General features: G+C 45.8%; 1 protein-coding gene across 8 annotated transcripts in view; it reads right to left on the bottom strand.

Annotated features, from left to right (window-relative positions):
- The window catches only part of LPA (lipoprotein(a)), a 260,670-nt gene that overhangs the window by 93,205 nt on the left and 141,029 nt on the right, over positions 1-26,436 (bottom strand). For all 8 annotated transcript variants that reach the window (XR_012433296.1, XR_012433297.1, XM_074036788.1 and 5 more), the window contains 9 exons: positions 25,567-25,726; positions 21,375-21,556; positions 20,009-20,168; positions 15,926-16,107; positions 14,560-14,719; positions 10,368-10,549; positions 9,002-9,161; positions 4,802-4,983; positions 3,436-3,595 (listed from right to left, as the gene is read on the bottom strand). Coding sequence is in view for 6 of the 8 variants with exons in the window: in XM_074036788.1 (XP_073892889.1) it covers positions 3,436-3,595; positions 4,802-4,983; positions 9,002-9,161; positions 10,368-10,549; positions 14,560-14,719; positions 15,926-16,107; positions 20,009-20,168; positions 21,375-21,556; positions 25,567-25,726 (1,528 nt within the window). In the remaining 2 variants the exon portion in view is untranslated. The remainder of the gene's footprint in view (positions 1-3,435; positions 3,596-4,801; positions 4,984-9,001; positions 9,162-10,367; positions 10,550-14,559; positions 14,720-15,925; positions 16,108-20,008; positions 20,169-21,374; positions 21,557-25,566; positions 25,727-26,436) is intronic.

The following is a 26,436-nucleotide window of genomic DNA, read 5'->3' as shown; positions in this document are numbered from 1 at the left end:
ACGGTCTGTCATTCTCGTGTCACGTGGGTCAAGTAGGTTTCTTTCCGCACCACTTCTCAAAGCTGCCCTGGAAAAGTTGCTCCCAGGCAGGATGCAGTATCTCTAGAATGGGTTCCTGGGCAGGACCTTCTCTCTTGCTCTCAATCTATGCTCTGCTGGCCGCAGCCACTCCGGGACTGAGGGAAAGCGGATGAGTTGAAAGAACAGTGGGACCCATGGCATCAAGGAAGACGGCAGGGTAGACTAAGAGATCTGAAGAGGTCGGACAGCTACGGAGGAGCAGAAAGCAATGAAGAAGGGGGCAAAGCAGGGGAGGACTTCGGGCTGCAGGGATCTTGAAGCATTCGCTCTTCCTTATGCCTCCCAAGAACCTTGCTCCAACCTCTCAGTATCCTCACATTCATGACCTGCGGCTGCCTGAGAAAATGGGAAATGTATTCTGGGCCATGGGGATCCAACACTCTCTCTCTAGAGACTCTACAATTGTGACCTAGTCTCAACCTCAGACCCTCCATTCCAGGAAGCTGGTTCAATCAGCAACTGGATGTATAAGAGCCCGAGCTCTTGTAAGACTTCTTTTTCTTCCATGGCTTCCCTCTTTGGAATGCATGGAATATTCTTATTATAACATAAACCTCAGAGGTCAAAACTGCGATTGCTCTAGGATTTGCAATATCCCTTCGAACCCACACAGTAACCTTTTATTAATATTACATACCATCGTGCATGAGGTAAGACACAGTGGTACACTTCCAATTATTTCCTGCATGATTTATGCTACCTGTTCAACCTGTTACCTCTACATATGCTAAACTTAAACATAGTGCTATCATTCTGCTTCAAGCAGTCAACTCTCATTGAAAAAGACATAGAAATTTGATCAAGAAAATATTTTGCATTTACATCTATCTACATTTGCGAATTGCTGGATTCTACATTATGTGGGCTGCAGAAAGTTCCCTTCTTCTTCTATTCTTCTTCTATCTAATTCCTTCGGGTCACGTCTCTTGTTACATAAGGCTGCTCATTCCAAAGTCTGGCAGTTTCTGGTTGCTTTGTTTGGGGCAGTGCACAGTATGCATTTATCCAACAGAGATCGTCATCAAGGCATTTTATTGCTGGATTCAGCATTCGCGGTGATCTCTTCTGGTTGCAGATTATCATTTTAATAATATTCCCTGGCATCCGGCTTCCAGTGTTTCTGAGGTGAACGCATTAGCAATTTGTATCACTGTACTTCTAGGAAGACACAGCTCTTTTTCCTCCACTTTCTCCTGAGATGTTTCTTCGTATTATGCCTGTGCCTTGTTACCTTCAAACTGTGATGTACAGAAGTACGACACACACGGTTTTTTCTGTTTGTTGGTTTGTTTGTTTCTGAAATTTCCTATTTGATCCCTAGAGGTTCATGAAACCGTGATTTTGTCAACGTTCTTCATAATTGAAAAGTTATCAACCATCCTTGATTCCGGCACTTGCTTCTACTCCAAACTCCCTTGCTCTTTTCTGTGACTTGCTTCCCACATGCAATAAATCTTTTCATATTTTCCTACGTGTCTGTGAGGCTCGGTTGATTTCGTATTTCACTATTTCTCCAGGAGTGTCCTTGTGTGTGAGAGAAATTGTGAGATTTTGCGTGAGTCTGTGTACGGGTGTGTTTTGAATTTGGGTGTGTGTGTGTGTGTGTGTGTGTGTGTGTGTGTAACTAGTTCTGTAGGTTCTGTAGAATTGTGGTTTGGTTAATTTTTTCTTCTGAAATGTCCAACTTGATCAGGTGGCCATGCAGTAATTTATTCATTTAAGACACACTGTTTTTATATTAGTTCTTTAATTTGATTTGGCTATTCTATACTGTTAATTTCTCTTGACATGACATCTGGTTTGTTTCATATTCATTTGTTTAAATATTTGAAATCGGTTGTCATAATGATATGTCAAATTTTCATGCAATTCTAATCATTTGTGTCATTTCTGAGCTTGTTTGTATGGCCTGATTTATTTCCTGGTTATGGATCACACGAAATGCTTTCCGACATGTAGTCAAAGTTTAAATTTAGGACTCACTCTCGGGGTACCTCATAGCTGAGCCAATTGACTTTCTTGTTTACTTGTAAAGAGACTTGAGATTTCCTCTCACTGGCAGTTCATTGACTTGGAAACCGATTTGATGCTTGGACACTCGCTTTTCAGCTATGAAAGGGGTTGTCTGCAGCTGACTGTATTCTCGGAATATCTTAATACCACTTTTAAATTATGGCTGTTCTGGGGTCTCCACGGAATTCGCAACGTGTTCTGTGAGGACTCTCCCGTCTAGCTGGTAAGAACTCCAGTCTCCCACAGTGCTATGTGATCTCTGTCTTCTTCATTGAGCTTGCTGTTCTCTTGTAGCTGCTGTTCCTCAGTAAATGTTCTTTGCCATACTTTCTTGTGGAACATTTTCTGTGCACATGCAGCGTCATGTCAGGCCAACAACTGGAGGAGACTTCTATGCGTAGTTGTAGAGCTCCTTTCCTCCACAAACCAGGTCTTATTTCTGCCAGACCTAGAAAGTTTTAGCTACCGGAATCATCCCAAACTCCAATCCCTCCGTTACCTTCAGCAAGATGGCTACAGTCTGCTTGGGCTCCATCTCCTTGCTACTCACTGCAGGAAGGCTATCCAGGAAGAAAGCCAAGGCATCTATGGAGTTGAGCTCATCACTGCCCCTCTCTCAATACGCTAGGGCCTCTACCATTTCCTCTCCCACATGGAGAAACCATTTCTCCATGTCTTTTGTAGTCGCTGCTGGCCAAAAAATTGGCCCTGGGGTGCTCAGACCCAGGCTTCTGTCCATCTCCCCATCCCTTTTGCTTTTCAGCATCCGTCTCTTTTCAGCATCACTCTCATCTGCCTTCCTGCCTTGGCTCTTCTCTTGCTGCGAACCCGTATCCCTTCAGGCCACTGGTACTTAAGGCCGAGTGTTTCCCTCCCCCATTGGAGTTTACACAGGCGTAGAAAGAGATACATTTACCTGTCCATAAATAAGCACCTATCTTTCCTCATGAGCCCAGACAGAAAAGGCAAACACAACCTTCCCTTCAGGAATTGGAAGTCAGAATAACAGAATTCCAATTGGAAAGTCTTCATTGACCCTTAGTGGGTGTTGTGGAAGGGTAATCTAAGTGTTTGGTCGTTTGCCATTCTGACTTTCTTCATCATGTGATGTCCTCGCCTCCAGATGTCCCTTCTGCTCCATAAAACTAGGAGGAAGGAGAGGCAGCTTAACAGTTCTCTTCTCTCAGACCCGTAGCTCCAAGGCAATCATCCTGAGACATTTTGCTACGCCATCTGCGTCTGACACAAGTTGAGTTCGGAGAACTCAGCTTGAAGCACGTCTCTTCTAACAGAAACTTCAGTTGACCCTTTCTTCTCTTACGGTAAAGAACAAAGACATACCCATTTGGGTAGTTTTCCGGGGTCCGACTATGAGAGTGCGGTGTCATAGATGACCAAGCTTGGCAGGTTCTTCCTGTCACAGTGGTGAAGTATGTGCCTCGATAACTCTGTCCATTACCGTGGTAGCACTCCTGCACCCCAGGCCTTTGCTCAGTCGGTGCTGAAAGGAAAACAGAAGAAATCAAGCTGAGGATCTCTGAGAACAGAGATACATGTGAAGCCACTGATGACACAACCAGGAAGGAGTCTATGAGAATTACGACCGTACTCTTTTCCTTATCCGTAGACCGAGGGATGTGAGAAAACCAACCAACAAACCAACACCAAAGCAACAGATTCCTACCATTCTAGAACCGTAGTCAGTTCTTGGAAATATTTCACCTGCAACCTTAGAGAAACACAACAGGTCAGACTGCTCTCCTCATTGGAAAGTGCGCTCACGAGCAACCACCTTTCTGGGAAACTCTACTGAATGGGGCAGGATCGAGCAAAGGGCACTGCATTTGGCAATGCGGGCTGCAGGTGGTAATCGGCTGTCGGGGACAGAGGCGGGGACAGGTATGTTTCCCTAGACCGTTGTTCATGAAAGCCAAGGCCTTTGGCTTCCGGGCCATGGGGCAGAAAACGGTCCTCTATATCTGACTGAAGGCAACGACACTTTGCTTCTCAGGGATGTGTGCAGGCCAAAAGCTTATTCCTTTGGAGGAGAGAGGGAATCCTCTCGTGCCCCGCATCCTGAATTGCAATAAAGGAGAAGTCTACTACTCTTTCTCTCCAGACCCCTCCCAGGTACAAGTGCCATCACAAAGAGGTTTAAGAACACTGAGAAATCACTCCCTTCAAAGCCTAGGGCTGCAGAGCCTTAGAGCATTGGGAGCTCATGTACTGCTCCACAGACCCAGGGCGATATGGAATTAAGGAAGCCCTGTTAGGTTTCTCGAGGGCGACAGGCTCCAGAGTCATATTTCTCGGAATCGGCAATGCGGAAGATTGCACCCAATGCTGTCTACTTGAAGCAATCCCTGGAAATGCTTCCTGGCTTGGAAAGAGTCACACACCTCAGAGCATGTCACAATAAAAATGTTGGCTAAGACACTGAGATAGTCCGTTTTACAACGAGGTGACTTGTGCAGGCAATCACCCTGGAGGGTTTGGGCCCATCCTAAAGACACAGCCCACCCACGTTGTACCAGAAATCACTCCGCTGACTCCCCCAGAGAGTGCACGCGGGCTTCCTCCTACATGGCAGAACTCAGTCAACACTCGAGCATCCGTGGACCATTGAAAGCTGCCGCACCACTGGGAATTTCCATGGCTTTCCATCCCAGCTTCTAAGCGTGTAGATGTCTGGCCGCAGGCTCCTTACCTTGTTCGGAAGGAGCCTCTAGGCTTGGAACCGGGGTGACATTCGGAGGTGCGACGGCAGTCCCTTCTGCGTCTGAGCATTGTGTCAGGTTGCAGTACTCCCACCTGACATTGGGATCCATGGTATAACAATAAGGGGCTGCCACAGGATCTGGATTCCTGCAGTAGTTCCTGATCAAGCCACTGGAAATTCCAAAACGATACATGTCACAAGAGGTGGGACACTATGCACGGGGACGCCACACCCTCTCCTTTGTGCGGCAACATGGTCGTTCCTGGTGCCTTTCTAATATACCCATTAAAAGTACCATATGATTGCCACAAGCACGAATGGCTCTCAATCACTAATCCTCTCTGCACATTTCTCATACTTAAGAGATTATTACTATTTTTGTAAATCTAAAGGAGCAAACGCTTCCTAGAGACACTGAGATAATGCATACACGTGGCCAAAACATGATCAGACTATTCTCCTTCTACCTTCTGCCCAATCCATCTCTCTGGAATAACTGGTACGCATTTTGACGCCTGTATTGTGCCATTGTTGATTCGCACACAAAGTATCTGTATCTGTCTAGTCTGCGTATCTCTCTCGGTAGGGCTTCATATTCTAAAGTGGGAGTTGCAACTAACATGTAGTTCTTCCGAGAAAACATGGCATCCAGAAGGACAGCCTTTCCAGGTCAACCTTCCCTTACTATGTACTCAAAACGGAGTGGAAAGGCTCTACGTTTCACACGGAAACGCGTTGTGCGAATACTACTACGGTCTGTCATTCTCGTGTCACGTGGGTCAAGTAGGTTTCTTTCCGCACCACTTCTCAAAGCTGCCCTGGAAAAGTTGCTCCCAGGCAGGATGCAGTATCTCTAAAATGGGTTCCTGGGCAGGACCTTCTCTCTTGCTCTCAATCTATGCTCTGCTGGCCGCAGCCACTCCGGGACTGAGGGAAAGCGGATGAGTTGAAAGAACAGTGGGACCCATGGCATCAAGGAAGACGGCAGGGTAGACTAAGAGATCTGAAGAGGTCGGACAGCTACGGAGGAGCAGAAAGCAATGAAGAAGGGGGCAAAGCAGGGGAGGACTTCGGGCTGCGGGGATCTTGAAGCATTCGCTCTTCCTTATGCCTCCCAAGAACCTTGCTCCAACCTCTCAGTATCCTCACATTCATGACCTGCGGCTGCCTGAGAAAATGGGAAATGTATTCTGGGCCATGGGGATCCAACACTCTCTCTCTAGAGACTCTACAATTGTGACCTAGTCTCAACCTCAGACCCTCCATTCCAGGAAGCTGGTTCAATCAGCAACTGGATGTATAAGAGCCCGAGCTCTTGTAAGACTTCTTTTTCTTCCATGGCTTCCCTCTTTGGAATGCATGGAATATTCTTATTATAACATAAACCTCAGAGGTCAAAACTGCGATTGCTCTAGGATTTGCAATATCCCTTCGAACCCACACAGTAACCTTTTATTAATATTACATACCATCGTGCATGAGGTAAGACACAGTGGTACACTTCCAATTATTTCCTGCATGATTTATGCTACCTGTTCAACCTGTTACCTCTACATATGCTAAACTTAAACATAGTGCTATCATTCTGCTTCAAGCAGTCAACTCTCATTGAAAAAGACATAGAAATTTGATCAAGAAAATATTTTGCATTTACATCTATCTACATTTGCGAATTGCTGGATTCTACATTATGTGGGCTGCAGAAAGTTCCCTTCTTCTTCTATTCTTCTTCTATCTAATTCCTTCGGGTCACGTCTCTTGTTACATAAGGCTGCTCATTCCAAAGTCTGGCAGTTTCTGGTTGCTTTGTTTGGGGCAGTGCACAGTATGCATTTATCCAACAGAGATCGTCATCAAGGCATTTTATTGCTGGATTCAGCATTCGCGGTGATCTCTTCTGGTTGCAGATTATCATTTTAATAATATTCCCTGGCATCCGGCTTCCAGTGTTTCTGAGGTGAACGCATTAGCAATTTGTATCACTGTACTTCTAGGAAGACACAGCTCTTTTTCCTCCACTTTCTCCTGAGATGTTTCTTCGTATTATGCCTGTGCCTTGTTACCTTCAAACTGTGATGTACAGAAGTACGACACACACGGTTTTTTCTGTTTGTTGGTTTGTTTGTTTCTGAAATTTCCTATTTGATCCCTAGAGGTTCATGAAACCGTGATTTTGTCAACGTTCTTCATAATTGAAAAGTTATCAACCATCCTTGATTCCGGCACTTGCTTCTACTCCAAACTCCCTTGCTCTTTTCTGTGACTTGCTTCCCACATGCAATAAATCTTTTCATATTTTCCTACGTGTCTGTGAGGCTCGGTTGATTTCGTATTTCACTATTTCTCCAGGAGTGTCCTTGTGTGTGAGAGAAATTGTGAGATTTTGCGTGAGTCTGTGTACGGGTGTGTTTTGAATTTGGGTGTGTGTGTGTGTGTGTGTGTGTGTGTGTGTGTGTAACTAGTTCTGTAGGTTCTGTAGAATTGTGGTTTGGTTAATTTTTTCTTCTGAAATGTCCAACTTGATCAGGTGGCCATGCAGTAATTTATTCATTTAAGACACACTGTTTTTATATTAGTTCTTTAATTTGATTTGGCTATTCTATACTGTTAATTTCTCTTGACATGACATCTGGTTTGTTTCATATTCATTTGTTTAAATATTTGAAATCGGTTGTCATAATGATATGTCAAATTTTCATGCAATTCTAATCATTTGTGTCATTTCTGAGCTTGTTTGTATGGCCTGATTTATTTCCTGGTTATGGATCACACGAAATGCTTTCCGACATGTAGTCAAAGTTTAAATTTAGGACTCACTCTCGGGGTACCTCATAGCTGAGCCAATTGACTTTCTTGTTTACTTGTAAAGAGACTTGAGATTTCCTCTCACTGGCAGTTCATTGACTTGGAAACCGATTTGATGCTTGGACACTCGCTTTTCAGCTATGAAAGGGGTTGTCTGCAGCTGACTGTATTCTCGGAATATCTTAATACCACTTTTAAATTATGGCTGTTCTGGGGTCTCCACGGAATTCGCAACGTGTTCTGTGAGGACTCTCCCGTCTAGCTGGTAAGAACTCCAGTCTCCCACAGTGCTATGTGATCTCTGTCTTCTTCACTGAGCTTGCTGTTCTCTTGTAGCTGCTGTTCCTCAGTAAATGTTCTTTGCCATACTTTCTTGTGGAACATTTTCTGTGCACATGCAGCGTCATGTCAGGCCAACAACTGGAGGAGACTTCTATGCGTAGTTGTAGAGCTCCTTTCCTCCACAAACCAGGTCTTATTTCTGCCAGACCTAGAAAGTTTTAGCTACCGGAATCATCCCAAACTCCAATCCCTCCGTTACCTTCAGCAAGATGGCTACAGTCTGCTTGGGCTCCATCTCCTTGCTACTCACTGCAGGAAGGCTATCCAGGAAGAAAGCCAAGGCATCTATGGAGTTGAGCTCATCACTGCCCCTCTCTCAATACGCTAGGGCCTCTACCATTTCCTCTCCCACATGGAGAAACCATTTCTCCATGTCTTTTGTAGTCGCTGCTGGCCAAAAAATTGGCCCTGGGGTGCTCAGACCCAGGCTTCTGTCCATCTCCCCATCCCTTTTGCTTTTCAGCATCCGTCTCTTTTCAGCATCACTCTCATCTGCCTTCCTGCCTTGGCTCTTCTCTTGCTGCGAACCCGTATCCCTTCAGGCCACTGGTACTTAAGGCCGAGTGTTTCCCTCCCCCATTGGAGTTTACACAGGCGTAGAAAGAGATACATTTACCTGTCCATAAATAAGCACCTATCTTTCCTCATGAGCCCAGACAGAAAAGGCAAACACAACCTTCCCTTCAGGAATTGGAAGTCAGAATAACAGAATTCCAATTGGAAAGTCTTCATTGACCCTTAGTGGGTGTTGTGGAAGGGTAATCTAAGTGTTTGGTCGTTTGCCATTCTGACTTTCTTCATCATGTGATGTCCTCGCCTCCAGATGTCCCTTCTGCTCCATAAAACTAGGAGGAAGGAGAGGCAGCTTAACAGTTCTCTTCTCTCAGACCCGTAGCTCCAAGGCAATCATCCTGAGACATTTTGCTACGCCATCTGCGTCTGACACAAGTTGAGTTCGGAGAACTCAGCTTGAAGCACGTCTCTTCTAACAGAAACTTCAGTTGACCCTTTCTTCTCTTACGGTAAAGAACAAAGACATACCCATTTGGGTAGTTTTCCGGGGTCCGACTATGAGAGTGCGGTGTCATAGATGACCAAGCTTGGCAGGTTCTTCCTGTCACAGTGGTGAAGTATGTGCCTCGATAACTCTGTCCATTACCGTGGTAGCACTCCTGCACCCCAGGCCTTTGCTCAGTCGGTGCTGAAAGGAAAACAGAAGAAATCAAGCTGAGGATCTCTGAGAACAGAGATACATGTGAAGCCACTGATGACACAACCAGGAAGGAGTCTATGAGAATTACGACCGTACTCTTTTCCTTATCCGTAGACCGAGGGATGTGAGAAAACCAACCAACAAACCAACACCAAAGCAACAGATTCCTACCATTCTAGAACCGTAGTCAGTTCTTGGAAATATTTCACCTGCAACCTTAGAGAAACACAACAGGTCAGACTGCTCTCCTCATTGGAAAGTGCGCTCACGAGCAACCACCTTTCTGGGAAACTCTACTGAATGGGGCAGGATCGAGCAAAGGGCACTGCATTTGGCAATGCGGGCTGCAGGTGGTAATCGGCTGTCGGGGACAGAGGCGGGGACAGGTATGTTTCCCTAGACCGTTGTTCATGAAAGCCAAGGCCTTTGGCTTCCGGGCCATGGGGCAGAAAACGGTCCTCTATATCTGACTGAAGGCAACGACACTTTGCTTCTCAGGGATGTGTGCAGGCCAAAAGCTTATTCCTTTGGAGGAGAGAGGGAATCCTCTCGTGCCCCGCATCCTGAATTGCAATAAAGGAGAAGTCTACTACTCTTTCTCTCCAGACCCCTCCCAGGTACAAGTGCCATCACAAAGAGGTTTAAGAACACTGAGAAATCACTCCCTTCAAAGCCTAGGGCTGCAGAGCCTTAGAGCATTGGGAGCTCATGTACTGCTCCACAGACCCAGGGCGATATGGAATTAAGGAAGCCCTGTTAGGTTTCTCGAGGGCGACAGGCTCCAGAGTCATATTTCTCGGAATCGGCAATGCGGAAGATTGCACCCAATGCTGTCTACTTGAAGCAATCCCTGGAAATGCTTCCTGGCTTGGAAAGAGTCACACACCTCAGAGCATGTCACAATAAAAATGTTGGCTAAGACACTGAGATAGTCCGTTTTACAACGAGGTGACTTGTGCAGGCAATCACCCTGGAGGGTTTGGGCCCATCCTAAAGACACAGCCCACCCACGTTGTACCAGAAATCACTCCGCTGACTCCCCCAGAGAGTGCACGCGGGCTTCCTCCTACATGGCAGAACTCAGTCAACACTCGAGCATCCGTGGACCATTGAAAGCTGCCGCACCACTGGGAATTTCCATGGCTTTCCATCCCAGCTTCTAAGCGTGTAGATGTCTGGCCGCAGGCTCCTTACCTTGTTCGGAAGGAGCCTCTAGGCTTGGAACCGGGGTGACATTCGGAGGTGCGACGGCAGTCCCTTCTGCGTCTGAGCATTGTGTCAGGTTGCAGTACTCCCACCTGACATTGGGATCCATGGTATAACAATAAGGGGCTGCCACAGGATCTGGATTCCTGCAGTAGTTCCTGATCAAGCCACTGGAAATTCCAAAACGATACATGTCACAAGAGGTGGGACACTATGCACGGGGACGCCACACCCTCTCCTTTGTGCGGCAACATGGTCGTTCCTGGTGCCTTTCTAATATACCCATTAAAAGTACCATATGATTGCCACAAGCACGAATGGCTCTCAATCACTAATCCTCTCTGCACATTTCTCATACTTAAGAGATTATTACTATTTTTGTAAATCTAAAGGAGCAAACGCTTCCTAGAGACACTGAGATAATGCATACACGTGGCCAAAACATGATCAGACTATTCTCCTTCTACCTTCTGCCCAATCCATCTCTCTGGAATAACTGGTACGCATTTTGACGCCTGTATTGTGCCATTGTTGATTCGCACACAAAGTATCTGTATCTGTCTAGTCTGCGTATCTCTCTCGGTAGGGCTTCATATTCTAAAGTGGGAGTTGCAACTAACATGTAGTTCTTCCGAGAAAACATGGCATCCAGAAGGACAGCCTTTCCAGGTCAACCTTCCCTTACTATGTACTCAAAACGGAGTGGAAAGGCTCTACGTTTCACATGGAAACGCGTTGTGCGAATACTACTACGGTCTGTCATTCTCGTATCACGTGGGTCAAGTAGGTTTCTTTCCGCACCACTTCTCAAAGCTGCCCTGGAAAAGTTGCTCCCAGGCAGGATGCAGTATCTCTAGAATGGGTTCCTGGGCAGGACCTTCTCTCTTGCTCTCAATCTATGCTCTGCTGGCCGCAGCCACTCCGGGACTGAGGGAAAGCGGATGAGTTGAAAGAACAGTGGGACCCATGGCATCAAGGAAGACGGCAGGGTAGACTAAGAGATCTGAAGAGGTCGGACAGCTACGGAGGAGCAGAAAGCAATGAAGAAGGGGGCAAAGCAGGGGAGGACTTCGGGCTGCGGGGATCTTGAAGCATTCGCTCTTCCTTATGCCTCCCAAGAACCTTGCTCCAACCTCTCAGTATCCTCACATTCATGACCTGCGGCTGCCTGAGAAAATGGGAAATGTATTCTGGGCCATGGGGATCCAACACTCTCTCTCTAGAGACTCTACAATTGTGACCTAGTCTCAACCTCAGACCCTCCATTCCAGGAAGCTGGTTCAATCAGCAACTGGATGTATAAGAGCCCGAGCTCTTGTAAGACTTCTTTTTCTTCCATGGCTTCCCTCTTTGGAATGCATGGAATATTCTTATTATAACATAAACCTCAGAGGTCAAAACTGCGATTGCTCTAGGATTTGCAATATCCCTTCGAACCCACACAGTAACCTTTTATTAATATTACATACCATCGTGCATGAGGTAAGACACAGTGGTACACTTCCAATTATTACCTGCATGATCTATGCTACCTGTTCAACCTGTTACCTCTACATATGCTAAACTTAAACATAGTGCTATCATTCTGCTTCAAGCAGTCAACTCTCATTGAAAAAGACATAGAAATTTGATCAAGAAAATATTTTGCATTTACATCTATCTACATTTGCGAATTGCTGGATTCTACATTATGTGGGCTGCAGAAAGTTCCCTTCTTCTTCTATTCTTCTTCTATCTAATTCCTTCGGGTCACGTCTCTTGTTACATAAGGCTGCTCATTCCAAAGTCTGGCAGTTTCTGGTTGCTTTGTTTGGGGCAGTGCACAGTATGCATTTATCCAACAGAGATCGTCATCAAGGCATTTTATTGCTGGATTCAGCATTCGCGGTGATCTCTTCTGGTTGCAGATTATCATTTTAATAATATTCCCTGGCATCCGGCTTCCAGTGTTTCTGAGGTGAACGCATTAGCAATTTGTATCACTGTACTTCTAGGAAGACACAGCTCTTTTTCCTCCACTTTCTCCTGAGATGTTTCTTCGTATTATGCCTGTGCCTTGTTACCTTCAAACTGTGATGTACAGAAGTACGACACACACGGTTTTTTCTGTTTGTTGGTTTGTTTGTTTCTGAAATTTCCTATTTGATCCCTAGAGGTTCATGAAACCGTGATTTTGTCAACGTTCTTCATAATTGAAAAGTTATCAACCATCCTTGATTCCGGCACTTGCTTCTACTCCAAACTCCCTTGCTCTTTTCTGTGACTTGCTTCCCACATGCAATAAATCTTTTCATATTTTCCTACGTGTCTGTGAGGCTCGGTTGATTTCGTATTTCACTATTTCTCCAGGAGTGTCCTTGTGTGTGAGAGAAATTGTGAGATTTTGCGTGAGTCTGTGTACGGGTGTGTTTTGAATTTGGGTGTGTGTGTGTGTGTGTGTGTGTGTAACTAGTTCTGTAGGTTCTGTAGAATTGTGGTTTGGTTAATTTTTTCTTCTGAAATGTCCAACTTGATCAGGTGGCCATGCAGTAATTTATTCATTTAAGACACACTGTTTTTATATTAGTTCTTTAATTTGATTTGGCTATTCTATACTGTTAATTTCTCTTGACATGACATCTGGTTTGTTTCATATTCATTTGTTTAAATATTTGAAATCGGTTGTCATAATGATATGTCAAATTTTCATGCAATTCTAATCATTTGTGTCATTTCTGAGCTTGTTTGTATGGCCTGATTTATTTCCTGGTTATGGATCACACGAAATGCTTTCCGACATGTAGTCAAAGTTTAAATTTAGGACTCACTCTCGGGGTACCTCATAGCTGAGCCAATTGACTTTCTTGTTTACTTGTAAAGAGACTTGAGATTTCCTCTCACTGGCAGTTCATTGACTTGGAAACCGATTTGATGCTTGGACACTCGCTTTTCAGCTATGAAAGGGGTTGTCTGCAGCTGACTGTATTCTCGGAATATCTTAATACCACTTTTAAATTATGGCTGTTCTGGGGTCTCCACGGAATTCGCAACGTGTTCTGTGAGGACTCTCCCGTCTAGCTGGTAAGAACTCCAGTCTCCCACAGTGCTATGTGATCTCTGTCTTCTTCATTGAGCTTGCTGTTCTCTTGTAGCTGCTGTTCCTCAGTAAATGTTCTTTGCCATACTTTCTTGTGGAACATTTTCTGTGCACATGCAGCGTCATGTCAGGCCAACAACAACGGAGGAGACTTCTATGCGTAGTTGTAGAGCTCCTTTCCTCCACAAACCAGGTCTTATTTCTGCCAGACCTAGAAAGTTTTAGCTACCGGAATCATCCCAAACTCCAATCCCTCCGTTACCTTCAGCAAGATGGCTACAGTCTGCTTGGGCTCCATCTCCTTGCTACTCACTGCAGGAAGGCTATCCAGGAAGAAAGCCAAGGCATCTATGGAGTTGAGCTCATCACTGCCCCTCTCTCAATACGCTAGGGCCTCTACCATTTCCTCTCCCACATGGAGAAACCATTTCTCCATGTCTTTTGTAGTCGCTGCTGGCCAAAAAATTGGCCCTGGGGTGCTCAGACCCAGGCTTCTGTCCATCTCCCCATCCCTTTTGCTTTTCAGCATCCGTCTCTTTTCAGCATCACTCTCATCTGCCTTCCTGCCTTGGCTCTTCTCTTGCTGCGAACCCGTATCCCTTCAGGCCACTGGTACTTAAGGCCGAGTGTTTCCCTCCCCCATTGGAGTTTACACAGGCGTAGAAAGAGATACATTTACCTGTCCATAAATAAGCACCTATCTTTCCTCATGAGCCCAGACAGAAAAGGCAAACACAACCTTCCCTTCAGGAATTGGAAGTCAGAATAACAGAATTCCAATTGGAAAGTCTTCATTGACCCTTAGTGGGTGTTGTGGAAGGGTAATCTAAGTGTTTGGTCGTTTGCCATTCTGACTTTCTTCATCATGTGATGTCCTCGCCTCCAGATGTCCCTTCTGCTCCATAAAACTAGGAGGAAGGAGAGGCAGCTTAACAGTTCTCTTCTCTCAGACCCGTAGCTCCAAGGCAATCATCCTGAGACATTTTGCTACGCCATCTGCGTCTGACACAAGTTGAGTTCGGAGAACTCAGCTTGAAGCACGTCTCTTCTAACAGAAACTTCAGTTGACCCTTTCTTCTCTTACGGTAAAGAACAAAGACATACCCATTTGGGTAGTTTTCCGGGGTCCGACTATGAGAGTGCGGTGTCATAGATGACCAAGCTTGGCAGGTTCTTCCTGTCACAGTGGTGAAGTATGTGCCTCGATAACTCTGTCCATTACCGTGGTAGCACTCCTGCACCCCAGGCCTTTGCTCAGTCGGTGCTGAAAGGAAAACAGAAGAAATCAAGCTGAGGATCTCTGAGAACAGAGATACATGTGAAGCCACTGATGACACAACCAGGAAGGAGTCTATGAGAATTACGACCGTACTCTTTTCCTTATCCGTAGACCGAGGGATGTGAGAAAACCAACCAACAAACCAACACCAAAGCAACAGATTCCTACCATTCTAGAACCGTAGTCAGTTCTTGGAAATATTTCACCTGCAACCTTAGAGAAACACAACAGGTCAGACTGCTCTCCTCATTGGAAAGTGCGCTCACGAGCAACCACCTTTCTGGGAAACTCTACTGAATGGGGCAGGATCGAGCAAAGGGCACTGCATTTGGCAATGCGGGCTGCAGGTGGTAATCGGCTGTCGGGGACAGAGGCGGGGACAGGTATGTTTCCCTAGACCGTTGTTCATGAAAGCCAAGGCCTTTGGCTTCCGGGCCATGGGGCAGAAAACGGTCCTCTATATCTGACTGAAGGCAACGACACTTTGCTTCTCAGGGATGTGTGCAGGCCAAAAGCTTATTCCTTTGGAGGAGAGAGGGAATCCTCTCGTGCCCCGCATCCTGAATTGCAATAAAGGAGAAGTCTACTACTCTTTCTCTCCAGACCCCTCCCAGGTACAAGTGCCATCACAAAGAGGTTTAAGAACACTGAGAAATCACTCCCTTCAAAGCCTAGGGCTGCAGAGCCTTAGAGCATTGGGAGCTCATGTACTGCTCCACAGACCCAGGGCGATATGGAATTAAGGAAGCCCTGTTAGGTTTCTCGAGGGCGACAGGCTCCAGAGTCATATTTCTCGGAATCGGCAATGCGGAAGATTGCACCCAATGCTGTCTACTTGAAGCAATCCCTGGAAATGCTTCCTGGCTTGGAAAGAGTCACACACCTCAGAGCATGTCACAATAAAAATGTTGGCTAAGACACTGAGATAGTCCGTTTTACAACGAGGTGACTTGTGCAGGCAATCACCCTGGAGGGTTTGGGCCCATCCTAAAGACACAGCCCACCCACGTTGTACCAGAAATCACTCCGCTGACTCCCCCAGAGAGTGCACGCGGGCTTCCTCCTACATGGCAGAACTCAGTCAACACTCGAGCATCCGTGGACCATTGAAAGCTGCCGCACCACTGGGAATTTCCATGGCTTTCCATCCCAGCTTCTAAGCGTGTAGATGTCTGGCCGCAGGCTCCTTACCTTGTTCGGAAGGAGCCTCTAGGCTTGGAACCGGGGTGACATTCGGAGGTGCGACGGCAGTCCCTTCTGCGTCTGAGCATTGTGTCAGGTTGCAGTACTCCCACCTGACATTGGGATCCATGGTATAACAATAAGGGGCTGCCACAGGATCTGGATTCCTGCAGTAGTTCCTGATCAAGCCACTGGAAATTCCAAAACGATACATGTCACAAGAGGTGGGACACTATGCACGGGGACGCCACACCCTCTCCTTTGTGCGGCAACATGGTCGTTCCTGGTGCCTTTCTAATATACCCATTAAAAGTACCATATGATTGCCACAAGCACGAATGGCTCTCAATCACTAATCCTCTCTGCACATTTCTCATACTTAAGAGATTATTACTATTTTTGTAAATCTAAAGGAGCAAACGCTTCCTAGAGACACTGAGATAATGCATACACGTGGCCAAAACATGATCAGACTATTCTCCTTCTACCTTCTGCCCAATCCATCTCTCTGGAATAACTGGTACGCATTTTGACGCCTGTATTGTGCCATTGTTGATTCGCACACAAAGTATCTGTATCTGTCTAGTCTGCGTATCTCTCTCGGTAGGGCTTCATATTCTAAAGTGGGAGTTGCAACTAACATGTAGTTCTTCCGAGAAAACATGGCATCCAGAAGGACAGCCTTTCCAGGTCAACCTTCCCTTACTATGTACTCAAAACGGAGTGGAAAGGCTCTACGTTTCACATGGAAACGCGTTGTGCGAATACTACTACGGTCTGTCATTCTCGTATCACGTGGGTCAAGTAGGTTTCTTTCCGCACCACTTCTCAAAGCTGCCCTGGAAAAGTTGCTCCCAGGCAGGATGCAGTATCTCTAGAATGGGTTCCTGGGCAGGACCTTCTCTCTTGCTCTCAATCTATGCTCTGCTGGCCGCAGCCACTCCGGGACTGAGGGAAAGCGGATGAGTTGAAAGAACAGTGGGACCCATGGCATCAAGGAAGACGGCAGGGTAGACTAAGAGATCTGAAGAGGTCGGACAGCTACGGAGGAGCAGAAAGCAATGAAGAAGGGGGCAAAGCAGGGGAGGACTTCGGGCTGCGGGGATCTTGAAGCATTCGCTCTTCCTTATGCCTCCCAAGAACCTTGCTCCAACCTCTCAGTATCCTCACATTCATGACCTGCGGCTGCCTGAGAAAATGGGAAATGTATTCTGGGCCATGGGGATCCAACACTCTCTCTCTAGAGACTCTACAATTGTGACCTAGTCTCAACCTCAGACCCTCCATTCCAGGAAGCTGGTTCAATCAGCAACTGGATGTATAAGAGCCCGAGCTCTTGTAAGACTTCTTTTTCTTCCATGGCTTCCCTCTTTGGAATGCATGGAATATTCTTATTATAACATAAACCTCAGAGGTCAAAACTGCGATTGCTCTAGGATTTGCAATATCCCTTCGAACCCACACAGTAACCTTTTATTAATATTACATACCATCGTGCATGAGGTAAGACACAGTGGTACACTTCCAATTATTTCCTGCATGATTTATGCTACCTGTTCAACCTGTTACCTCTACATATGCTAAACTTAAACATAGTGCTATCATTCTGCTTCAAGCAGTCAACTCTCATTGAAAAAGACATAGAAATTTGATCAAGAAAATATTTTGCATTTACATCTATCTACATTTGCGAATTGCTGGATTCTACATTATGTGGGCTGCAGAAAGTTCCCTTCTTCTTCTATTCTTCTTCTATCTAATTCCTTCGGGTCACGTCTCTTGTTACATAAGGCTGCTCATTCCAAAGTCTGGCAGTTTCTGGTTGCTTTGTTTGGGGCAGTGCACAGTATGCATTTATCCAACAGAGATCGTCATCAAGGCATTTTATTGCTGGATTCAGCATTCGCGGTGATCTCTTCTGGTTGCAGATTATCATTTTAATAATATTCCCTGGCATCCGGCTTCCAGTGTTTCTGAGGTGAACGCATTAGCAATTTGTATCACTGTACTTCTAGGAAGACACAGCTCTTTTTCCTCCACTTTCTCCTGAGATGTTTCTTCGTATTATGCCTGTGCCTTGTTACCTTCAAACTGTGATGTACAGAAGTACGACACACACGGTTTTTTCTGTTTGTTGGTTTGTTTGTTTCTGAAATTTCCTATTTGATCCCTAGAGGTTCATGAAACCGTGATTTTGTCAACGTTCTTCATAATTGAAAAGTTATCAACCATCCTTGATTCCGGCACTTGCTTCTACTCCAAACTCCCTTGCTCTTTTCTGTGACTTGCTTCCCACATGCAATAAATCTTTTCATATTTTCCTACGTGTCTGTGAGGCTCGGTTGATTTCGTATTTCACTATTTCTCCAGGAGTGTCCTTGTGTGTGAGAGAAATTGTGAGATTTTGCGTGAGTCTGTGTACGGGTGTGTTTTGAATTTGGGTGTGTGTGTGTGTGTGTGTGTGTGTGTGTGTGTGTGTGTGTGTAACTAGTTCTGTAGGTTCTGTAGAATTGTGGTTTGGTTAATTTTTTCTTCTGAAATGTCCAACTTGATCAGGTGGCCATGCAGTAATTTATTCATTTAAGACACACTGTTTTTATATTAGTTCTTTAATTTGATTTGGCTATTCTATACTGTTAATTTCTCTTGACATGACATCTGGTTTGTTTCATATTCATTTGTTTAAATATTTGAAATCGGTTGTCATAATGATATGTCAAATTTTCATGCAATTCTAATCATTTGTGTCATTTCTGAGCTTGTTTGTATGGCCTGATTTATTTCCTGGTTATGGATCACACGAAATGCTTTCCGACATGTAGTCAAAGTTTAAATTTAGGACTCACTCTCGGGGTACCTCATAGCTGAGCCAATTGACTTTCTTGTTTACTTGTAAAGAGACTTGAGATTTCCTCTCACTGGCAGTTCATTGACTTGGAAACCGATTTGATGCTTGGACACTCGCTTTTCAGCTATGAAAGGGGTTGTCTGCAGCTGACTGTATTCTCGGAATATCTTAATACCACTTTTAAATTATGGCTGTTCTGGGGTCTCCACGGAATTCGCAACGTGTTCTGTGAGGACTCTCCCGTCTAGCTGGTAAGAACTCCAGTCTCCCACAGTGCTATGTGATCTCTGTCTTCTTCACTGAGCTTGCTGTTCTCTTGTAGCTGCTGTTCCTCAGTAAATGTTCTTTGCCATACTTTCTTGTGGAACATTTTCTGTGCACATGCAGCGTCATGTCAGGCCAACAACTGGAGGAGACTTCTATGCGTAGTTGTAGAGCTCCTTTCCTCCACAAACCAGGTCTTATTTCTGCCAGACCTAGAAAGTTTTAGCTACCGGAATCATCCCAAACTCCAATCCCTCCGTTACCTTCAGCAAGATGGCTACAGTCTGCTTGGGCTCCAAACCATTTCTCCATGTCTTTTGTAGTCGCTGCTGGCCAAAAAATTGGCCCTGGGGTGCTCAGATCCAGGCTTCTGTCCATCTCCCCATCCCTTTTGCTTTTCAGCATCCGTCTCTTTTCAGCATCACTCTCATCTGCCTTCCTGCCTTGGCTCTTCTCTTGCTGCGAACCCGTATCCCTTCAGGCCACTGGTACTTAAGGCCGAGTGTTTCCCTCCCCCATTGGAGTTTACACAGACGTAGAAAGAGATACATTTACCTGTCCATAAATAAGCACCTATCTTTCCTCATGAGCCCAGACAGAAAAGGCAAACACAACCTTCCCTTCAGGAATTGGAAGTCAGAATAACAGAATTCCAATTGGAAAGTCTTCATTGACCCTTAGTGGGTGTTGTGGAAGGGTAATCTAAGTGTTTGGTCGTTTGCCATTCTGACTTTCTTCATCATGTGATGTCCTCGCCTCCAGATGTCCCTTCTGCTCCATAAAACTAGGAGGAAGGAGAGGCAGCTTAACAGTTCTCTTCTCTCAGACCCGTAGCTCCAAGGCAATCATCCTGAGACATTTTGCTACGCCATCTGCGTCTGACACAAGTTGAGTTCGGAGAACTCAGCTTGAAGCACGTCTCTTCTAACAGAAACTTCAGTTGACCCTTTCTTCTCTTACGGTAAAGAACAAAGACATACCCATTTGGGTAGTTTTCCGGGGTCCGACTATGAGAGTGCGGTGTCATAGATGACCAAGCTTGGCAGGTTCTTCCTGTCACAGTGGTGAAGTATGTGCCTCGATAACTCTGTCCATTACCGTGGTAGCACTCCTGCACCCCAGGCCTTTGCTCAGTCGGTGCTGAAAGGAAAACAGAAGAAATCAAGCTGAGGATCTCTGAGAACAGAGATACATGTGAAGCCACTGATGACACAACCAGGAAGGAGTCTATGAGAATTACGACCGTACTCTTTTCCTTATCCGTAGACCGAGGGATGTGAGAAAACCAACCAACAAACCAACACCAAAGCAACAGATTCCTACCATTCTAGAACCGTAGTCAGTTCTTGGAAATATTTCACCTGCAACCTTAGAGAAACACAACAGGTCAGACTGCTCTCCTCATTGGAAAGTGCGCTCACGAGCAACCACCTTTCTGGGAAACTCTACTGAATGGGGCAGGATCGAGCAAAGGGCACTGCATTTGGCAATGCGGGCTGCAGGTGGTAATCGGCTGTCGGGGACAGAGGCGGGGACAGGTATGTTTCCCTAGACCGTTGTTCATGAAAGCCAAGGCCTTTGGCTTCCGGGCCATGGGGCAGAAAACGGTCCTCTATATCTGACTGAAGGCAACGACACTTTGCTTCTCAGGGATGTGTGCAGGCCAAAAGCTTATTCCTTTGGAGGAGAGAGGGAATCCTCTCGTGCCCCGCATCCTGAATTGCAATAAAGGAGAAGTCTACTACTCTTTCTCTCCAGACCCCTCCCAGGTACAAGTGCCATCACAAAGAGGTTTAAGAACACTGAGAAATCACTCCCTTCAAAGCCTAGGGCTGCAGAGCCTTAGAGCATTGGGAGCTCATGTACTGCTCCACAGACCCAGGGCGATATGGAATTAAGGAAGCCCTGTTAGGTTTCTCGAGGGCGACAGGCTCCAGAGTCATATTTCTCGGAATCGGCAATGCGGAAGATTGCACCCAATGCTGTCTACTTGAAGCAATCCCTGGAAATGCTTCCTGGCTTGGAAAGAGTCACACACCTCAGAGCATGTCACAATAAAAATGTTGGCTAAGACACTGAGATAGTCCGTTTTACAACGAGGTGACTTGTGCAGGCAATCACCCTGGAGGGTTTGGGCCCATCCTAAAGACACAGCCCACCCACGTTGTACCAGAAATCACTCCGCTGACTCCCCCAGAGAGTGCACGCGGGCTTCCTCCTACATGGCAGAACTCAGTCAACACTCGAGCATCCGTGGACCATTGAAAGCTGCCGCACCACTGGGAATTTCCATGGCTTTCCATCCCAGCTTCTAAGCGTGTAGATGTCTGGCCGCAGGCTCCTTACCTTGTTCGGAAGGAGCCTCTAGGCTTGGAACCGGGGTGACATTCGGAGGTGCGACGGCAGTCCCTTCTGCGTCTGAGCATTGTGTCAGGTTGCAGTACTCCCACCTGACATTGGGATCCATGGTATAACAATAAGGGGCTGCCACAGGATCTGGATTCCTGCAGTAGTTCCTGATCAAGCCACTGGAAATTCCAAAACGATACATGTCACAAGAGGTGGGACACTATGCACGGGGACGCCACACCCTCTCCTTTGTGCGGCAACATGGTCGTTCCTGGTGCCTTTCTAATATACCCACTAAAAGTACCATATGATTGCCACAAGCACGAATGGCTCTCAATCACTAATCCTCTCTGCACATTTCTCATACTTAAGAGATTATTACTATTTTTGTAAATCTAAAGGAGCAAACGCTTCCTAGAGACACTGAGATAATGCATACACGTGGCCAAAACATGATCAGACTATTCTCCTTCTACCTTCTGCCCAATCCATCTCTCTGGAATAACTGGTACGCATTTTGACGCCTGTATTGTGCCATTGTTGATTCGCACACAAAGTATCTGTATCTGTCTAGTCTGCGTATCTCTCTCGGTAGGGCTTCATATTCTAAAGTGGGAGTTGCAACTAACATGTAGTTCTTCCGAGAAAACATGGCATCCAGAAGGACAGCCTTTCCAGGTCAACCTTCCCTTACTATGTACTCAAAACGGAGTGGAAAGGCTCTACGTTTCACATGGAAACGCGTTGTGCGAATACTACTACGGTCTGTCATTCTCCTATCACGTGGGTCAAGTAGGTTTCTTTCCGCACCACTTCTCAAAGCTGCCCTGGAAAAGTTGCTCCCAGGCAGGATGCAGTATCTCTAGAATGGGTTCCTGGGCAGGACCTTCTCTCTTGCTCTCAATCTATGCTCTGCTGGCCGCAGCCACTCCGGGACTGAGGGAAAGCGGATGAGTTGAAAGAACAGTGGGACCCATGGCATCAAGGAAGACGGCAGGGTAGACTAAGAGATCTGAAGAGGTCGGACAGCTACGGAGGAGCAGAAAGCAATGAAGAAGGGGGCAAAGCAGGGGAGGACTTCGGGCTGCGGGGATCTTGAAGCATTCGCTCTTCCTTATGCCTCCCAAGAACCTTGCTCCAACCTCTCAGTATCCTCACATTCATGACCTGCGGCTGCCTGAGAAAATGGGAAATGTATTCTGGGCCATGGGGATCCAACACTCTCTCTCTAGAGACTCTACAATTGTGACCTAGTCTCAACCTCAGACCCTCCATTCCAGGAAGCTGGTTCAATCAGCAACTGGATGTATAAGAGCCCGAGCTCTTGTAAGACTTCTTTTTCTTCCATGGCTTCCCTCTTTGGAATGCATGGAATATTCTTATTATAACATAAACCTCAGAGGTCAAAACTGCGATTGCTCTAGGATTTGCAATATCCCTTCGAACCCACACAGTAACCTTTTATTAATATTACATACCATCGTGCATGAGGTAAGACACAGTGGTACACTTCCAATTATTTCCTGCATGATTTATGCTACCTGTTCAACCTGTTACCTCTACATATGCTAAACTTAAACATAGTGCTATCATTCTGCTTCAAGCAGTCAACTCTCATTGAAAAAGACATAGAAATTTGATCAAGAAAATATTTTGCATTTACATCTATCTACATTTGCGAATTGCTGGATTCTACATTATGTGGGCTGCAGAAAGTTCCCTTCTTCTTCTATTCTTCTTCTATCTAATTCCTTCGGGTCACGTCTCTTGTTACATAAGGCTGCTCATTCCAAAGTCTGGCAGTTTCTGGTTGCTTTGTTTGGGGCAGTGCACAGTATGCATTTATCCAACAGAGATCGTCATCAAGGCATTTTATTGCTGGATTCAGCATTCGCGGTGATCTCTTCTGGTTGCAGATTATCATTTTAATAATATTCCCTGGCATCCGGCTTCCAGTGTTTCTGAGGTGAACGCATTAGCAATTTGTATCACTGTACTTCTAGGAAGACACAGCTCTTTTTCCTCCACTTTCTCCTGAGATGTTTCTTCGTATTATGCCTGTGCCTTGTTACCTTCAAACTGTGATGTACAGAAGTACGACACACACGGTTTTTTCTGTTTGTTGGTTTGTTTGTTTCTGAAATTTCCTATTTGATCCCTAGAGGTTCATGAAACCGTGATTTTGTCAACGTTCTTCATAATTGAAAAGTTATCAACCATCCTTGATTCCGGCACTTGCTTCTACTCCAAACTCCCTTGCTCTTTTCTGTGACTTGCTTCCCACATGCAATAAATCTTTTCATATTTTCCTACGTGTCTGTGAGGCTCGGTTGATTTCGTATTTCACTATTTCTCCAGGAGTGTCCTTGTGTGTGAGAGAAATTGTGAGATTTTGCGTGAGTCTGTGTACGGGTGTGTTTTGAATTTGGGTGTGTGTGTGTGTGTGTGTGTGTGTAACTAGTTCTGTAGGTTCTGTAGAATTGTGGTTTGGTTAATTTTTTCTTCTGAAATGTCCAACTTGATCAGGTGGCCATGCAGTAATTTATTCTTTTAAGACACACTGTTTTTATATTAGTTCTTTAATTTGATTTGGCTATTCTATACTGTTAATTTCTCTTGACATGACATCTGGTTTGTTTCATATTCATTTGTTTAAATATTTGAAATCGGTTGTCATAATGATATGTCAAATTTTCATGCAATTCTAATCATTTGTGTCATTTCTGAGCTTGTTTGTATGGCCTGATTTATTTCCTGGTTATGGATCACACGAAATGCTTTCCGACATGTAGTCAAAGTTTAAATTTAGGACTCACTCTCGGGGTACCTCATAGCTGAGCCAATTGACTTTCTTGTTTACTTGTAAAGAGACTTGAGATTTCCTCTCACTGGCAGTTCATTGACTTGGAAACCGATTTGATGCTTGGACACTCGCTTTTCAGCTATGAAAGGGGTTGTCTGCAGCTGACTGTATTCTCGGAATATCTTAATACCACTTTTAAATTATGGCTGTTCTGGGGTCTCCACGGAATTCGCAACGTGTTCTGTGAGGACTCTCCCGTCTAGCTGGTAAGAACTCCAGTCTCCCACAGTGCTATGTGATCTCTGTCTTCTTCATTGAGCTTGCTGTTCTCTTGTAGCTGCTGTTCCTCAGTAAATGTTCTTTGCCATACTTTCTTGTGGAACATTTTCTGTGCACATGCAGCGTCATGTCAGGCCAACAACAACGGAGGAGACTTCTATGCGTAGTTGTAGAGCTCCTTTCCTCCACAAACCAGGTCTTATTTCTGCCAGACCTAGAAAGTTTTAGCTACCGGAATCATCCCAAACTCCAATCCCTCCGTTACCTTCAGCAAGATGGCTACAGTCTGCTTGGGCTCCATCTCCTTGCTACTCACTGCAGGAAGGCTATCCAGGAAGAAAGCCAAGGCATCTATGGAGTTGAGCTCATCACTGCCCCTCTCTCAATACGCTAGGGCCTCTACCATTTCCTCTCCCACATGGAGAAACCATTTCTCCATGTCTTTTGTAGTCGCTGCTGGCCAAAAAATTGGCCCTGGGGTGCTCAGACCCAGGCTTCTGTCCATCTCCCCATCCCTTTTGCTTTTCAGCATCCGTCTCTTTTCAGCATCACTCTCATCTGCCTTCCTGCCTTGGCTCTTCTCTTGCTGCGAACCCGTATCCCTTCAGGCCACTGGTACTTAAGGCCGAGTGTTTCCCTCCCCCATTGGAGTTTACACAGGCGTAGAAAGAGATACATTTACCTGTCCATAAATAAGCACCTATCTTTCCTCATGAGCCCAGACAGAAAAGGCAAACACAACCTTCCCTTCAGGAATTGGAAGTCAGAATAACAGAATTCCAATTGGAAAGTCTTCATTGACCCTTAGTGGGTGTTGTGGAAGGGTAATCTAAGTGTTTGGTCGTTTGCCATTCTGACTTTCTTCATCATGTGATGTCCTCGCCTCCAGATGTCCCTTCTGCTCCATAAAACTAGGAGGAAGGAGAGGCAGCTTAACAGTTCTCTTCTCTCAGACCCGTAGCTCCAAGGCAATCATCCTGAGACATTCTGCTACGCCATCTGCGTCTGACACAAGTTGAGTTCGGAGAACTCAGCTTGAAGCACGTCTCTTCTAACAGAAACTTCAGTTGACCCTTTCTTCTCTTACGGTAAAGAACAAAGACATACCCATTTGGGTAGTTTTCCGGGGTCCGACTATGAGAGTGCGGTGTCATAGATGACCAAGCTTGGCAGGTTCTTCCTGTCACAGTGGTGAAGTATGTGCCTCGATAACTCTGTCCATTACCGTGGTAGCACTCCTGCACCCCAGGCCTTTGCTCAGTCGGTGCTGAAAGGAAAACAGAAGAAATCAAGCTGAGGATCTCTGAGAACAGAGATACATGTGAAGCCACTGATGACACAACCAGGAAGGAGTCTATGAGAATTACGACCGTACTCTTTTCCTTATCCGTAGACCGAGGGATGTGAGAAAACCAACCAACAAACCAACACCAAAGCAACAGATTCCTACCATTCTAGAACCGTAGTCAGTTCTTGGAAATATTTCACCTGCAACCTTAGAGAAACACAACAGGTCAGACTGCTCTCCTCATTGGAAAGTGCGCTCACGAGCAACCACCTTTCTGGGAAACTCTACTGAATGGGGCAGGATCGAGCAAAGGGCACTGCATTTGGCAATGCGGGCTGCAGGTGGTAATCGGCTGTCGGGGACAGAGGCGGGGACAGGTATGTTTCCCTAGACCGTTGTTCATGAAAGCCAAGGCCTTTGGCTTCCGGGCCATGGGGCAGAAAACGGTCCTCTATATCTGACTGAAGGCAACGACACTTTGCTTCTCAGGGATGTGTGCAGGCCAAAAGCTTATTCCTTTGGAGGAGAGAGGGAATCCTCTCGTGCCCCGCATCCTGAATTGCAATAAAGGAGAAGTCTACTACTCTTTCTCTCCAGACCCCTCCCAGGTACAAGTGCCATCACAAAGAGGTTTAAGAACACTGAGAAATCACTCCCTTCAAAGCCTAGGGCTGCAGAGCCTTAGAGCA

The sequence above is a fragment of the Macaca fascicularis genome, chromosome 4 (assembly GCF_037993035.2).
Source record: "Macaca fascicularis isolate 582-1 chromosome 4, T2T-MFA8v1.1".
In the NCBI taxonomy this organism is placed as follows: Eukaryota; Metazoa; Chordata; class Mammalia; order Primates; family Cercopithecidae; genus Macaca; species Macaca fascicularis.
The sequence above is the reverse complement of the archived record's forward strand: the minus strand, read 5'-3'. Positions and strand labels throughout refer to the sequence as shown.